At 38.9% G+C, this 17,098-nt stretch overlaps 1 protein-coding gene across 2 annotated transcripts in view; it reads right to left on the bottom strand.

Moving 5' to 3' along the window:
* EFL1 (elongation factor like GTPase 1) overlaps positions 1-17,098 on the bottom strand; it is a 187,495-nt gene that overhangs the window by 144,768 nt on the left and 25,629 nt on the right. For both annotated transcript variants that reach the window (XM_004472092.3, XM_023582691.2), the window contains exons 5-7: positions 7,687-7,820; positions 6,847-6,984; positions 5,031-5,245 (exon numbers count right to left, since the gene is read on the bottom strand). In XM_004472092.3, the coding sequence (XP_004472149.1) occupies positions 5,031-5,245; positions 6,847-6,984; positions 7,687-7,820 (487 nt within the window). The remainder of the gene's footprint in view (positions 1-5,030; positions 5,246-6,846; positions 6,985-7,686; positions 7,821-17,098) is intronic.

Raw genomic sequence — 17,098 nt, 5'->3', positions numbered from 1 at the left:
AAATTGGAATGAAAGGGCCTCCAGTGCTTTCATTTCCACCACCATTTCCCCACAAATCAACTGTTGCAGCAGGCACTAGCAGATCACTACACTAGCTTTGTCTTACCCAGGGAACACTTATTTATTGACTAATAATATCTAAAAATGTCAAAAGTTGTAAAGGATGCAGAAGTCACTCTGATTCTATCCATTCAAGCTTCTTCCCATTTCTTCTCCTCCGACAATAAACGTCCTCCAATTTGTGAGACCGAGACTAAAATTCGTATAGAATATTCAATTATTTATGAAAATCATTACAAGAAAAGGACAAGCCCCCCACCTTGTGGCTCACAAGCAGAATGCTCACAAATTAGGAAATCAACAGGTCTAACTAACCCTGTTTATATAACTGAATGAAACACTGTAATTTTTAGTTGAAAGGGATTTATTATTTTACATATGATGAAACAGAGGTTCAGAAAGGTGATAATGGCAAGCCATCAACCACATAGGAAAAGTACAAATTCCCAGCATGTTCGTAATTTCCATTTTCATTGTATATCCATTATTTGAGTTTATTTAAGTCTGGTATGACTCTTATAGGCACCAGGTAGACTTAAGGTGCCTATAATTTATTACAAACTAACATGGTATTATAATAAATTTTACTGCCCAAGGCAAAATCTGTTTAGTCAAAAGGAAGTTGGGAGAGAAAGTTCCTGTAAAAAGGTGACAAGTAACAGCCATAGATTAGTTAAGCTGCTCCCAAGCCTTGAATTTTAGTCAGTTTCTGACCCTTTGTTCTTACCCATTTCTGAGTCATACTGATATATATTCCACAAGAAGACTCTGTTTTCAACTGATACATTATTTCTGGTTCTATTATCTATGGAAATTACCCATAAGATTAAGCCCCAACTAAAGTAAGTTTAAATTCCATTCTAGTCCCACAATTGTTTATCCTAGCAGAAGTTTTTGTCAAAGTAATAATCCTTTAAGCTTATTTGAATTTTCTGATTCCGTAAGTCAGTAACTGTGTTGTTAAGAAATGTAATCAATTACCTATCACATTCTAAAAATCAGTATCACTGGTTCATGGCTCCAGAATGTATATATCCAGAAGGTACAATGAGAAGAAACTCTGGGCTCTAAACTCCATAGTTAACATCCACAGAAGCACCATGGTGTCAAAGCATGAGCTGTGGAGTCAGGCAGACTTAATCTTAATATCGACTCTGCCACTTAGTAGCTGAGTGATGCTAAGAAAACTGCTTACTATCTTGAAATAATTTACTTGTGACTAGCTCAATGCCTAGCATATATACATTCTCAAAGTTTCTTTCCATCCTACTGACATTTCCTAATACAGAAAATAAAAATTGATATAAATATAATTGTTCAAATATGTAGAAATAACCTCTGGAGGACAGACAGGAAACTGCCAAGACAAACTGGTTTCCTGTGGAGAAATGAACTGAAAAGCTAAGAGATAGGGTGGCAGACTTTTCATGGTAGATTTCAAAAAATTTTGAACCTTTTAAATTTTGAATTTATTCAAAGAAATCAATTGTATATAAAATCCACAAAGAGAGTCAAGACTGGTTCAATATTCAAAAATCAATCAGTCCACCATATTAACAAGCTAAAGAAGAAAAACCATATGATTCTATCTATGTGAAAAAGCATGTGACAAAATTCAACACCATTTATGATAACAAGTCTAAAAAATATATAAGAATAGAGGGAAACTTCCTCAACTTGATAAAGAACACCTACAAAAACTCTACAGCTAACATTATACCTAATGGGAAAAGACTACTTTCCCTCTAAGATTGGGAAGAAGGCAAGGATGCCCACTCTCACTATACATAGTCAACAAAGTACTAGAAGTTCTTGTACAAACACAGTTGCTAGAAGGCAAGAAAAGGAAATAAATAGCATTCAGGTAGGAAGGTAGAAATAAAAAGGTCTCTATGGGCAGATGACATGAAGGTCATAGAGAGAATCCCAAGGAATTTACAAAGACTTCTAAAGCTAATAAGTGAGTTCAGCAAGGTCACAGGATAGAAGATCAACATACAAAAATCAATGGTATTCCCATATACTTGAGATGAACACGTGGACACCAAAATTAAAAATACAAAACTATTTACAACAGCTCAAAAGCACGAAAAGTGTAAAATGAACAGAACGTGAAAAGATTTATATGCTGAAAACTACAAAATGCTGATGAAAGAAATTTTAAAAAAGATCTAAATAAATGGAGAGACAAATTGTGCCCATAGGTTGGAAGAGTTAACCTAGTAAAAGATGTCAATTCTCTCCAAACTGATATGTAGGTTTAAAAAAATTCTCATAAAAATCTTAGCAAGATTTTTTTGTAGACAGAGATGAAATTATTGTAAAATTTACAAAAAAAGGCACAGTCCAAAGAACAACTAAATGTTTTTGAAAAAGAAGAAAAATGCAGATGGAAACAGTCTACCTAATACTACATACAGCTATAGAAACTGTATGGTACTAGAGGAGGGACGGATGCATAGACAGAATAGGGAACTCAGAAATAGACCCATGGAAATAAGCCCAACTGATCTCCAGAAAGCCAAAAAAGCAATTCAATGGAGAAAAGATACCCTTTTCAACAAATGTTGCTGGAGTCAGTGGGCATCCACAGGCAAAACAAAAAAATTTATCTCAACCCATCTCATACCTTATACAAAAATTAACTCAAAATGGATCACAGACTTATATGTAAAAAGCAAAACTAAAAAAGTTTTAGGAAGAAATGCAAAAGAAAATCTTCAGGATTTAGGGCTAGGCTCCTAAAAAGCATGATTCATAAAAGAAAAAAGATGACACAGAAGATAGAAGGAACGAGAGAGAGAGAGCTCCTTAGACACAGCAGAGGAGAGAACTTTGAGCCTGAGGCCTCAGGAAGAGAGATGAGCCATTTGCCTGAGAGTTTGCAGCACTGAAAAGGCCCAGAAAGAAACACGCCCTGTGCCAGCCTGGACTGAGAGAGAGGGAGGCTGAACCCTCACAGAAATGGGCAACCACCGTGCTTCAACACATGGCAACTGACATTGGTGAGAAATCCACCTTGAATTAGATTCTTTAGGGCCTTGTAACTGTAGGCTTTTATCCCAAATAAATACCCTTTATTTAAAGCCAACAGATTTCTGGTACTTTGCATGAGCACCCCTTTTCGCTGACTAATATCCAGGACTTCATGCAAATTAAAAACTTTTGCTCTGCAAAAGACCCCTTTAAGAGGATGAAAAGCCAAGCAACACATTCAAATAAAATATCTGCAAAACATATATGAGACAAAGGATTAATATCTCAAATATGTAAAGAACTCTCATAACTCAAGTATAAAAAAAAATCCAATTAGAAATTGGGCACGGGACATGAAGAGACAGCAAATAAGCACATAAAAGATGTTCAACACCTTAAATCATTAGGTAAATGCAAATTAAAACTACAGTAACATAGCAGTAAATACCTAGTAGAACGGCTAAATGAAAAACAGCAATAACGCCAAAGGCCGGCAAGGATGAAGAGAAACTGATGGGAATGTAAAATGGTATAGCTACTCTGGGAAACTGTTTGACAGTTGCTTTAAAAACTAATCACGGATCTAAGCCTCTTCTCAGTCAGAAACAGTGGGCATCACCATCCCAAAATCCTCAAGACTGAGGAATGAACAAACAAAGGGGAATGCAACTATGGACTAAAGTAGACTTATTATTATTCTAGCAATGGAAGAACTGGTATCACTGATCTAAAAGCAGTAGTCACCAAAGGTACTGAGGGAGGGAGGGGGAAGAACAGGTGTAACATGGGGCGCTTTGGGGACTTTGGAATTGTCCTGCATGACATTGCAGTAACGGATACAGATCATTATACATTTTGTCAAAATCTATAAAATTGTGTGGTGCAAAATGTAAACTATAATGTAAACTATAGATCATGATTAGTAGCAATGCCTTACTTTACGGTGGGTTCATCAATTGTAACAAATGTACCACACTCATAGAAGATGTTGTTAATAGAGGAATGTGGGGAAGGGGGATAGGGTGGGGTATATGGGAATCCCCTATATTTTTGACATAACGTTTATATAATCTAATTAAAAAATTAAAGATTAAAAAATTAAAAATAAAAAAAATTGCTTTCTGGGGATTACAAAGGGGCATGAGGAAATTAGGGGGGATATTTTTATTTGCATTATCTTGCTTGTGAAGATGATTTCATAGCTATATACGAATGCCAAATGTTATGAAATTCTACACTTTAAATATGTGGGTTTATTGTAGGTCAATTATATCACCCAAGAAAGGTGTTACTAAAAAAATTAAGCTGCTTTCTGAAAACAAAACAAAAAAAAAAAAACTAACCATGCAATTACTGTATGACCCAGCAATTGCACTTTTGGGTATTTATCCCAGAGAAATGAAAACGTGTTTATACACATACCTGCATATGAATGTTTACAGCAGCTTAATTCATAATAGCCCAAAACAACCCAGATAGTCTTCAATGGGTAAATTATTAAACAAAGCATGGTACATCCATACCATGAAATACAACTACTTAGCAATAAAAAGGAACTATCAGTACATGTAACAACTAGGATGACTCTCCTGATATTTTCAGAAATTGAGGAGAGCAAATCCAAAGGTTAAATACTGCTTCATTCCATTTACATAATATTCTTAAAATGACAAAATTATAGCTTGGAAGGAAGTATAGATTAGTGATTGCCAAGGGTTAGGGGGAGAGGGATAGGTATGGTTAAAAAAGGGCAAAATGAGAGATCCTTGTGGTGATAGAAATGTTCTGTACTTGGACTATTAACAATGCCAACATCCTGGTTGGTATATTGTACTATAGTTTTTCAATGTATTACCATTGAGGGAAACTGGGTAAAGGGTACATGGATACTCTTTATTATTTATTACATTCATAACTGTAACTTACAACTACATTTATTTCAAAACAAAGTTTAATTAAAAAATCAATTGCATATAAATTCCAAACAGACTTACCCAAAGCCCCACCCATCTATAGCACTGGTAAACACCACATTTCCCTGATCTGGAGAGAAGTAAAGATGAGAATCATCGGTGTCCTCCAAGCCAGTGCTCCAGTCATACACTTGCTCTCCTTGCTCAGAATTTGGATTCACTTGGGATTCAACCTCTCTCTCTGCTCTTTCTTCTAGGACTTTAGAAGTAAAAAGAGTTCCTGTGAGTGCATTAATCTAGGAGAGAGGTGAAATGGTAGATGGTCATTCAGATGCTTAGCATACCCAGGAGAGGAAACACCATCTAGCCCTGGTTAGGGCTAGAATCACCCCAGCAACAGGTTGGGCTCATATTAAACACACAGGGATGGAGGTGAATTACTAATCAGTGATTAACTTACGTGCTATTAACCCATTCTTTCTAAACCAAGTAAAACTAAATTATACAGGTTTTGAACAGTCACTTCTCTAATGATTATTATTAGTCTAATGCAAACACTAATGTGCCAAATCATTAACTTGCTGATCAGTTCTAGGGCTTAATGCTACTAGGAATTCATGGTTTCTAACTCCATAATCCTGGTTTATAAACTCAAGTCAATTCCTTCTCCCATTTCTCACATCGGTGCTTTGAAATTGTCCCCACTCTCTTCAGGCCCAATTCCCAACCAATAACCTCAAACTATTTTCACTCCCAAGTAAGTCATCTTATTTCCTACCTCAGAGAGAAATGGAATCTACTACAGAGAAATGCTGAGTGAACCCCATATTCTAACTATGAACCTGTTTATTGCTACAAATCCTGCTGGCCCATCTCCTCCCACCTCAGGGAAAGGAGCATTTCACCTGTGCCCATCCCTGCCTGCCCCCACAGGGAACTAGCTCTGTAGATGATTCTTTTTCACAGCTCTTCCTTTATTATTCCCTCCTTTAGCAAATAAATATTCTCAAGTTGGTCCCTTCAATGACTTTCTATTTTCTTGAACAATAAAGTACATACTCCCATGCCAGACACAAGGTTCTCCAATATCTACGTCCTATATTCTTTTCTACTTCCATCTCCGGTCATTGCCTAAAATAATCTCATTCTCCAGCTGCAGTTCCTCATATGCAACATGGCACCATGCTTCTTCTTGACTTTTCAAATCCTATTCCTTCTTTCCTGAATGCCCTTCCCCTATTTCTCTACCTGTAAACCCCTTTCCTGCCTCTCACTCAAGGCTTCTGTTATGAGGCTTTTCTTAACTTTCTCTTCCTTCTCAACTCCAATTTGGGTTAGCTGTCCCTCATCTATGCCCTCAAATCATACCCAATGCTTATCTCATTAGTCTCTAAATATCCCTTTAACTGTTTATCTCCCCTACTACTACACTGTGAGCTTTTTGAAAATGGGGACTCTGTCCTATCCACTTTAGTCACAATATCTAACACACAATGGACATTCCAGAATTCATTCATTCAGCATAGATTTATGTAAACACTTGCTGAATAAATGAATAGTGGGTAGAACTTCATCTAAAGACAGATAATAAAATACTATAAAACTTCCTAATTTTGCTTCACTTTGGAACCAAACTACAATGTTTTTAATAAGAGAGCTTTAAAATCTATTGTCCAAGCTTTAGACTGAAAGGTGATTCCAGAAGGAGGAGCTCCTGAGCGCACACTTGTCTGCGGCCTCTGCTGAAGCATGATGACTATAACACATGTCAATCTTAAATGACAAATTTCTAAACAGGTGCATTTTCTGCAGCATTGCCTTATACCCAACTGAGTAATCTCCTTATAACTCTTCTTGAACTCCAATTTTTAAAATACTGAGGTGAAATATAAAATACCTGTTCTAAAATATTCTTAAGGTGAGAATAGGCCTCCTGTGGGGTGAATTTCAGTTCCACTATCAAGCGGTCTATCTTATTAATCACTAAAACTGGACGGATGTTTTCGAGCCAGGCTTGTCGCAGAACTGCCTGTGTCTGATTAAAACAGAAAGAAAAACATTTAAATAAACAAGGGTATATTAAGGAGTCACAACATCTTTTTTTTTTTTTTAAGATAAAACTAAGGGTTTGAAAAAAAAAGAAAAGAGCTTTATAAAGAAAGCCATTCTGAGCACTCAGAATGGTATGAGCACTCAGGCCTGAGGGGTAAACACTGTCAAATTGTTGGAGAAGTTGAGAAACCCTGGATTAAGGTTACTGCTTAAGGATCAGCTGGGAAGGCCAGAGGAGTGTACGTGAGTGTACACACATGCAGGTGAGTGAAGAAGAAGGACAGACTGAGAAACCAAGAGGCTTTCTCCAATCTAGAGGAGAAGCAGTTTCAATATCTTGCTATCAAGAACCTCTCAGTCTTCAGATACCTTTTCCATTGGAGGGAAACCTCCAGACCCTCCCCAAATTCAACATTTCCCCCATTCCTACTGAGTCCCTCTCTACCAGGATATCACACACACTTCAATCCAAAGTTTCCAAAGTTGGTGATCATCTCTGAGAGCCCTTCAAAACTTGGGTGATCTAATTCTATCACAGCCTGGAACATGATCAAATGTGATAAATAAAGCCACCTTTCTGATTATCAGTGTAACGCGAAAAGTGGCATATGGTAATCTAAAGTCGGTTCCTCCTCTTTCCCCGCCTTCTCTAACCGTTATATATTCTCACTTTACAAGGCATTACCTGTGGACAGACTCCTTCCACAGCATCCACCACAATGATACACCCATCGCAAATGCGAACCGCTGTGGACACTTCTGAGGAGAAATCCACATGTCCTGGAGAGTCTATGAGATTAATCAAGTACTCCTCGTTATCTGAAATGAAATTTTAAAACACACATTTTCAGGGTTCAGGTATACAAGACTCTTCCTCAGGCCTTCTAGAATAAGAAAGCATCTACGTAAAGAAAGAACAATGAAGAAAGAGGCTAAAAGATCAATCAATAGCTATCTTTCCAATTTAGGAATTTCTACGTATGGGACTATTGATTTCAAACAGCATCTCTCTATATAAAATGTTATCAGACTATATTATTCCAACAGCTCCAACTTATTAAGAGTTTATTGTGAGCCTGGCACTGTGCTACACACTCTTCATTCACTGACACCTAAAAAAAAAAAAAAAAAAAAAAACTCAAAATCTAGGGGCAAGTGCATGAATGCTGCTCAAAGGGGTTAAATAAAAAATGCCAGTCTAAAAAGACACAAAGCAGGTGGCCAACTTCTCCCCTACAACTTCTCAAAGAGCAATGTGTGAACCTGCTCAATCAAGATTCAGAGTCAATTCCTACAAAAATGTGTGGATCACCTAAGAGCCAAGCAATTTCAATGTGCTTTCACATATATTATTTCATTTAATTCTCACAATAAACCAGTGTATTGTAATGCATTAAGTTTAGAGTAAGGTGATCAGCTCTTTCTGATTTGTCCAGTTTTGGCACTGAAAATTCCACATCCCATCAAACCGCTCAGTCCCAGGCAAACAAGAACAATTGGTCAAGCTGGTTATAGAGATTTAACATTAAAACATAACTAGGTTAAGCCCTGAGGAAAAGTTACAATACTTTAGAGTTTTACAACCATTCACCATTTACTTTGATATAATTATCTTCTAAAGGCAAATGACTCAAATGCTCAAACATCTGAACATATACCCTTTGTTCCTCCCCTTAAGTCTTTATCAATTTCAGCATGCCCAAGAATTCCTTCAGGGGTGAATATTAAAATTTACAGGCTGGCTGTATACACACACACACATACATATATAAAATATATCCCCCTTTATATATATATATATATATATATATCTCCCCCTCAATTATACACTCAATTCCAGATTCCGCGACTGCAAATTCAGATCTAGAAGGCAATAGAAAGCTGGCAATATGACAAATAAGCTCCATCTGAAAACAAGCATCCTGAAAAATATAAGTGTGATCAAATAATGGAAAATACAGGTTGTCCAGGGGAGGAACAGGTGGGTGGGCTCACAACACTCATGTCTTTTAAGGCTCAGAGAAGCCTTGTAACACAGAAGCCCTTTCAACTCTGTTAAAACCAAATGCATTTATTTTCATGAGAAAGGGTAAATGCTGTGCTCAGTTACACAGCTGATAAGGGCAGAGCCCAGTCTCCAGATTCTTCTTTCAATGACTTTTCCATCTTAAGTTTTTCCAAACAACTCCAAACTAAATTTCAAAGATGTGGGAAAGAAGTTCAATATTTGGTAGAGAAAAAAAGTCCATAAATAACAGCTCTCCTGCTGTGTCACAGTTACCACACCATGCCTTTTCTTTCCTTAGGAAAAAAAAAGATTTGTCTTTATTTATTTCTCCTCACCCCCTCACTGTTTTGCACTTGTGACTGTCGTCCTTGTTTCTTTGGGAGGCACTAGGAAACGAACCTGGGACCTCCGATGTGGGAGGGAGGTGCCTAATCACTTGAGACACTTCTGCTCCCTGCTTTGTTGCGTCTCTCATTATGTTTTTCCTCCATATGTCTCTTGTTGCATCATCTTGTTACATTAGCTTGCCATGCCTGTCCTGTTGCATCAGCTCGCTCTCTTGCTCATCCTTTTTAGGAGGCACTAGGGGCCTCCACTCCCTGCTTTTGTTGTATCTCTAACTATGTTTTTCTTCTTGTGTCTCTTGTTGCATCATCTTGCTGTGTCAACTTGCTGTGCCTGCCCATCGTGCCAGCTCACTGTCTTCTTTAGGAAGCACTGGAAACAGAAGCAGGGACCTCCCATGTGGTAGGCAGAAGCCCAATCACTTGAGCCACATCCGCTTCCCCCCACATCATGCCTTTTTAAATCTTGCTTCCTTGAATGCAAAATTAAAATAAAAACCACTGACTTTTTTTTGAAGAGTAGGTAAGGATCAAATAAAAATACATAAAAACAGTTACGGGGTTTACTATGTTAGATAAGATTTAAACATGATTACTGCTAACAGATTATGAAAGTATCTAGAGAAGTTTTAATGCTTCTCAGGAGACAAAATATTTTGGGTATGCTAAATGATCTTCCTGACTTGTAACAAATCCTAAAGCTGTTTATTGAACTAATTCCTGCTATAAAAGCATTCAGGAACAGAAACTTTTGCTGCCTTATTTCGTAGGCATTCCAAAATAAGTCCCTTCATTTCAGGGAACTGATCTAATGAGCAAAGCACAATGCAATTTTTTTTAATATTCCAGGACAACTAGAAGGAAAAAAATGTTGGAAGAACCTTAAGTTAATCATGGGAGATATCTTCCAGACAATTTCTGCTACTAATAAGGAGTTATGGGAAAAGAATCTCTCCCTTGTCCACACAGTACTCTGGTCTTAAAGTGCCATGTATAATTGTTTCACAGAAGACGCACATTTGTCACTATGCCTGCCAAAGTATCTCCTCTATGAACTGTAAAACTTCATGGTAAGGAGAGCTCAGTGTTCAATTTCCAAATCACTGGAGATACTCACTAAAGGAAATGTAGAAAGCTGATGAGACAAAACTTTCTTTAAATAAATAAAGAGAAAACAACTCACAGTTCTGGATAAAGACCTGCACTTCACACAAGTGTCTTTTCTATTTCTGTGTATTAGTAGAATACTATATTTAACAATGGAAATATCATGAATAAAAGCAAAACCCGAGTAGTCTGGGGTTATGTTCCTGAGTAAATTACTCATGCATGAACATATAATCATCACTCACATAAATTATACCCCAACTATAAATTAACCACAAGTTTCCACAGAAAATACCAGTACTATCCCTTTATATTTTAAGTCAATTCATAAAATTGTAAGTTGTAAATCAACTAATATGGCTTACTGAAAAATACAATATAACACATTTTCTCACCTATTCATTAACACAGGTAACAGGGCATGGCAGTATAACCAAGCTTCAGTAGAGTGGCTGGAAAGAAGGGGAGTGACATGAGGCTGAGGAGGGTATCTGAATCACAGAGCAACATGGGAAGAGACCGTAAGAGAGGCCAGATCATGTGGCTTACATCATGGCCAGGGACCAAGGCCAAGGCCATGGGTACTGCTGGCCATGAGTAGTCCCAGCAATCCCTGGTAGCCAGGAGAGACTCGAGATTCAGAAGTCAGCCATGAAGTAGACTGACTGACTGCTAAGACGCTCCAGGTCCAGGTCAACAAGCTGGAAATCGACTACTTGATTCCCAGGACTGTGACCATGGCAAGAAACTACTCTGTCCTTAAAGAAGTTTCTTGGCTTCTTTGAACTCCATTTCCCACATATGTGAGATGAGGATAATATCCACCTGGCCAGGCTGCTGTGAGGATTAAATGAAATCATTCATATGAAACATCTAGATCAGAATTAAACTATCGTGGACCAAGTTTCTTAGAACTGGCATCAACAGAATGCTTTACAAAGTAAAAGCTTCATTATAACTTTACAGGAAAAAAATCTGACCCCTTAGTCAACAAGGGGCAATGAAACCTTCCCCAATAGCCTGGGTCCTAAAGAAAAGGAAAGGAATGAGGTCTGTGAGTTAATGTTTACACATCCAGAAAGAAAGGGAAACTATTATAGCCTTCTGAACAAGAAAGAAATTTCTCCCTATAAGGTAGGTGACTTACTTTCTGGTACCTGCTGGCCTTGTGTGAATCTGGATGGCATCAGACAGCTTCCCATGGCATAGTCTTTGGGAGAGTAAGACCTGAGAGCCAGAGAGTTGAATCCAACATTGGAGGAAGTTCTCCAGCTGCCCTCAACCACTAACCCCTATTTAGGGCTCACAAATGCGGAAACTTCAATTTGGATCTCTTTGCAGAAAGCCCTGCTATATCCCTAGACTCCACACTAGGAATATATCCCGGCTACATGTGGCTGCCACTTGGGTGAATCCTGGGTGTCCTGCTGACCAGGTTGTTAGCTAGCCTCTATGCCTGAAGTCATAGACAGACTGCCTATAAGCTAAAGCCCACCACAGTTTGTTTTGCACAGTGTTTAATGAATTGTAAGATGTTCTCATTTTAAAAATCGGGAAGATTTCACCAAAAATCTCAATTCCAACTGTTCTCTTTTAGTTCCTTTTTTACTCTTTTTTAAAATAATATGTATTCTTTTGAAAACGTGCATGCAAAACATTTCCTTTTTTCAGTCAGAAGGGGTGATATATATGGATTAATTGAAATGAATTGGAGAAAAACCAGTGTTCCAAGGATATCAAAACTAATATGTTTGTTTTTTTGGTGTGGTATATTAATTACAATTGATGAACACACATGGGAGCATTGCCACTAACCATGGATTATGGTTTACATTATAGTTTACACTCTGTTCCGCACAATTTTGTAAGTTATGACAAAATATATAATGGCCTATATCTGTCATGCAAAGAAGAGGAAAAATAGTAATAATTAAAAGGAGTAATCTGGTGCCTTTGCTGCACCACTCTCCACGTCCCTTGGAAACTGGCTTGTACCCCATTACTGAGTGCATAGCCCTGGTCTGAGCTTTATAAAAGGCAATCCTAAATATCTAGAACAAACTGAACCAAGAGACAATGAACAGTGGTAGCACACAGTTACTCAGCAGTGAATCCCTAGGCAAGGGAAAGATATCGAACATCACGTAAACTCAGCATCAGAATCAGATGCCTGACATTAGGAAAAAATTCAAGCCATACAAAGAAAAATGAAGACATGACTCAGAAAAGGAACAAATCAAAGCTCCAGATGAGACACAGAACTTGAAACAGCTAATCAATCCGGTTCACACAAATTTCCTAAACCACAGAGTTGAAAGAAAACATAACTAAAGGAATAAAAGAAATTAAGAAGACATTGGGTGAGCACAAAGAAGAATGAGAACTTGAAGAGAAAAATAATAGAGCTTACAAGAATGAAAGACACAATAGGTAAGATTAAAAATACAATAGAGGCATACAAAAGCAGATGTGAGATCAGAGAAGAAAAATCAGAACAGCTGAAATTGAAAAGAGAAACACAGAAAAGAATGGAAAAAAATGAGCGGCTCAGGGAACTGAACTGAAGGACACCAACCTACATGCCATGGAAAAGGGGCAGAAAGAGAATTTGAGGAAATAATGGCTGAAAAATTTCCCAATTCTCCTGAAAGAAATGAAGGCAAGAAGTGGTATAATTAAGATAGTGAAGAAGAGAGTCTGGGAAGGAAGATAGCATTGGCGTACCTGAGACAGGGCACAGCTTTCATACAAAATAGGGGAGAAAGGAAGTGTAGGAGTCATCTGAGATAGCCGCTCTGGGCAACTGCAGACCAGCAGAGTGCTGCACGCATTGTCCAGGAGGTGCTGGGGCTGGAAAGACAAAGAGGGCAAAGCAAAAACCTCTGCTGCTGCTGCAAACTCTTCTCATCCCACCCCCAAAGCAAACGGCCTTGGTAACACCTGTGGCTAAGCAGCCAAAGGAGAGGAGAAAGGGTAAATTCTTCCCAGGCAAGGGGAAGGGTGTCGCTGTGGGGCTGAGTGTGGTTTCTCTTCAGAGAATATAATCACCATAATTTGGTTTGGAATCACTAGTTCAGAAGAGCTAGTGAGTAGATTTGAAGTAGCCGATCGTCAGGAAAAGGTTTGCCAAAGGGCGCCATCTGCTGGCTAGCCAGGAAAGTGGAGCAAGACAAGGCTTGTCTCTCCTTTTTCTAAGCACAGTAGATCAGGTCTACGCACCATTAGCTCAAAACTTAAATAGGGCAATCTTAAACTTTTAGAAAAAACTGAACCCAAAATCAAAGAGGACCTGTAAAATAAAACCACTAGGCAAGAGAGAGTAATTAATCAGCAGAATAAAATCACCAACATAATCAGATGCTAGCTATCAACAAAAGCTAACAAACCATTCTAAAAAACAAGCAGATATGGCCCAGTCATAGGAATAAACCAAGAATCCAGACAACACACAGAATTTAAGACTACGAATCAATGATGTTCACACCAACCTCCTTAACCAACTTGAGATGAGATAAATGTGTAAAAAGATAAAGGATATTAAGATGTCACTATGTGAGCATAAAGAACAATTAAAAAGCCTGTTTAAAAAAAAAAAACAATGCAAATGAAAGACACAATGGATGAAATTAAAAATACATTATAGGGTGGAGAATCAGCAAGATGGAGGCAGAGTAAGGCACTCCTAGAGTCAACTCCTGCTCCAGGGCAGTTAGCAAACACCCAGAGCTCTCTGGAGCTAGCTGAAGCACCTGTTTGGGGGCTCCAGGAGGCCAGAAGAGCATCCTGCCACATCCTTGAAGGAGTGGAAGGAGGAGACTGCCCATTTGCAGAGAAGATTTGTAAGTAGAGGCTCCACACCATGGAGGCCGGTGCCCATCCTCCACTAGAGGCACAAGCCGCCTCGGGAGCTGTTCTGCGGCTACAATTGAAAGCTCCACTTCCCAAAAACGGGGAAGGGGATGGTTGGGCACGCATTTCAGCTACTGATGAGGAAATTCGGCGGGCTAAAGTATAATCCTGAGAACAGCTAAAGTTTGAGCCTGTCCAAGTCAGAAAGAGGCCAGGAGCCGCCATCTGAACTCCATGCCTGGCACAAGGGAAAGCGGGGTGGACTGAGGATCCCAGTGCTGGTGGGGACAAGCTTCATTCCATCCAGGTCAGATTGCAGTTCTAGCCTAGGCCCCAGGGCCACCTCCAGCAGGGAGGAAGCTGCAGGGACCTGCACCAACCTCTCCTAGAAATTATCGGCCAATCTGCGTAGGCCAGTGATCATCCTACTCTGGCAGCACGAGCCACCCCAGGAGCTGTTCTGTGGCTGAAATTGGAAGCTCCATTTCCCAGAATCAGTGAGGAGGAGATGGGTGGCTGCCAATTTCAGCTACTAATTGGTAGGCTCAGCTGGCTAAGACATAACCCTGGGAACAGCTGGGGTGTGAACCAGCCCAAGTCGCAAAGAGGACAGTGGCCACCATTTTGACCCTACCCCCAGCCTGAGAGGAAGCCAAGAGTGAAAATCACAGTGTCAGTAGGAACTGGTTTCTTTCACCCAGCTCCGCCTGCAGCCCTAGCCTAGGCTTCAGTCCAGTCTCTGGTGGGGAGGAGGCTGGCAGGCCTTGCTCCAGCCTATCCAAGTAACTGCAGGTATCTTTGGCTGGCACAGACTAAAAACTGGAAGTCTACTGGGGCAACTGCAGTCATCTTAGACCTGCACCGCATAGATTGCTGCCCATACCTGCAGCTCCATCCCTGCCCCAGGCAAGGGAGAAATGGGCATGAAGCTTCATTAGTCTCTCTGGGCAACTACAGTCTAGGCCTGCACGACTTGGATTATACCACATAGCTGTGACTCTGGCCCTACCCCTGGCAAAGCAGAATGTTGCAAGAGGCTTCACTGGTCCCTCATGCAATGAGGGCAGCTTGAGCCTCCACAGCTTACGGCACCAACTACATGCTTGACTCCTACTGCACAATCAGCAAGGGAGAAAGGGCAGGAAGCCCTAAACTAAAGAGAAAAACTGCATCCAGAATATATAGTCTAGTAAGCCAGATGCCAAGACACCAACAAAAAATTACAATCCACACCAAGAAACAGGAAGCTATGGCCCAGTTAATGGAACAAGATAAGCCTCCACATGACACAAAGAAGTTGAGACAACTAATCATAGATGCTCAAACAAATCTCCTTAATAAATTCAATGAGATGGCTAAAGAGATTAAGGATTTTAAGAAGATACTGGATGAGCACAAAGAAGAATATGAACGCATACAAAGAAAAACAGCAGATCTTATGGAATGAAAGGTGCAATATATGAAATTTAAAAAAACATTGGAATCATATAATAGCAGATTTGAGGAGGCAGAAAAAAGGATTGGTAAGCTTGAAGAAATGGCCTCTGAAAGTGAACATACAAAAGAAGAGATGAAAAGAATGGAAAAAAATTGAACAAGGTCTCAGGGAACAAAATGACAACAAAAGGCATGCAAACATACGTGTCATGGGTGTCCCCGAAGGAGAAGGGAAAAGGGGCAGAAGGAATATTTAAAGAAAAGTGATAGAAAATTTCCCAACTTTATTGAAGGACATAGATATCCATGTCCACGAAGCACAACATACTCCCATCCAAAAAAATCCAAATAGACCAACTCCAGGACACATACTCATCAGAATGTCAATTGCCAAAGACAAAGAGAATTCTGAGAACAGCAAGAGAAAAGCAATGCACAATATATAAAGGACATACAATAAGATTAAGTGCTGATTTCTCACCAGAAACCATGGAGGCAAGAGGACAGTGGTCTGATGTATTTAAGATACTACAAGAGAAAAACTTCTAGCCAAGAATATTATATACAGCAAGGATATCTTTCAAAAGGAGGGCGAGATTAGAATATTCACAGATAAAGAGAAACAGAGGATTCCTAAGTAAGAGACCAGATTTTCAGGAAATACTAAAAGGTGTGCTAGAGCCTGAAAAAAAAAAGACAGGAGAGGCCTGGAAGAGTGTCTAGAAAAGAAGATGATATCAATAAAAGTAACTAAAAAGTGTCAAAAGAGTGGTGAAAATAAAATATGACAGAAAAACTCAAATAGTCAGGAATATATTTCACCAATGATGTAAAGCACTTATTTCTAGAAAACTGCAACTCAATGGTAAAAGAAATCAAAAAAGACCTAAATAACTGCAAGAACATTCCATGCTCCTAGATTGAAAGACTAAATATCATTAAAATGTCAATTCTACTCAAATTGATATACAGATTCAATGCAATCCTGATAAAATTTCACTAGCATTAAAAAAAAATTGAAAGAACAATCATCAAATTTATTTGGAAGGGTAAGGGGTCCTGAATAGCCAGAAACATCATAAAAAGGAAAAGCGAACCCTTATTTTCAGACTTTAAATATTACCTAGCTACAGTGATAAAAACAGCACGGTACTGGCCTAAAGACAGACACATAGACCAATGGAACCAAATTTATGGTTCAGAAACAGACCCTCACATGTATGGTCAAGTGATTTTTGACTATCCTGTCAAACCCACACAGTGTGGGCAGAATAATCCATTCAATAAATGGTACTGAAAGAATTGGATATCTATAACTGAAAGAAGAAAAGAGGACCCCTATCTCAAACCTT

This window comes from Dasypus novemcinctus, chromosome 3 (genome assembly GCF_030445035.2).
Source record: "Dasypus novemcinctus isolate mDasNov1 chromosome 3, mDasNov1.1.hap2, whole genome shotgun sequence".
Lineage (NCBI taxonomy): Eukaryota > Metazoa > Chordata > Mammalia > Cingulata > Dasypodidae > Dasypus > Dasypus novemcinctus.
The sequence above is the reverse complement of the archived record's forward strand: the minus strand, read 5'-3'. Positions and strand labels throughout refer to the sequence as shown.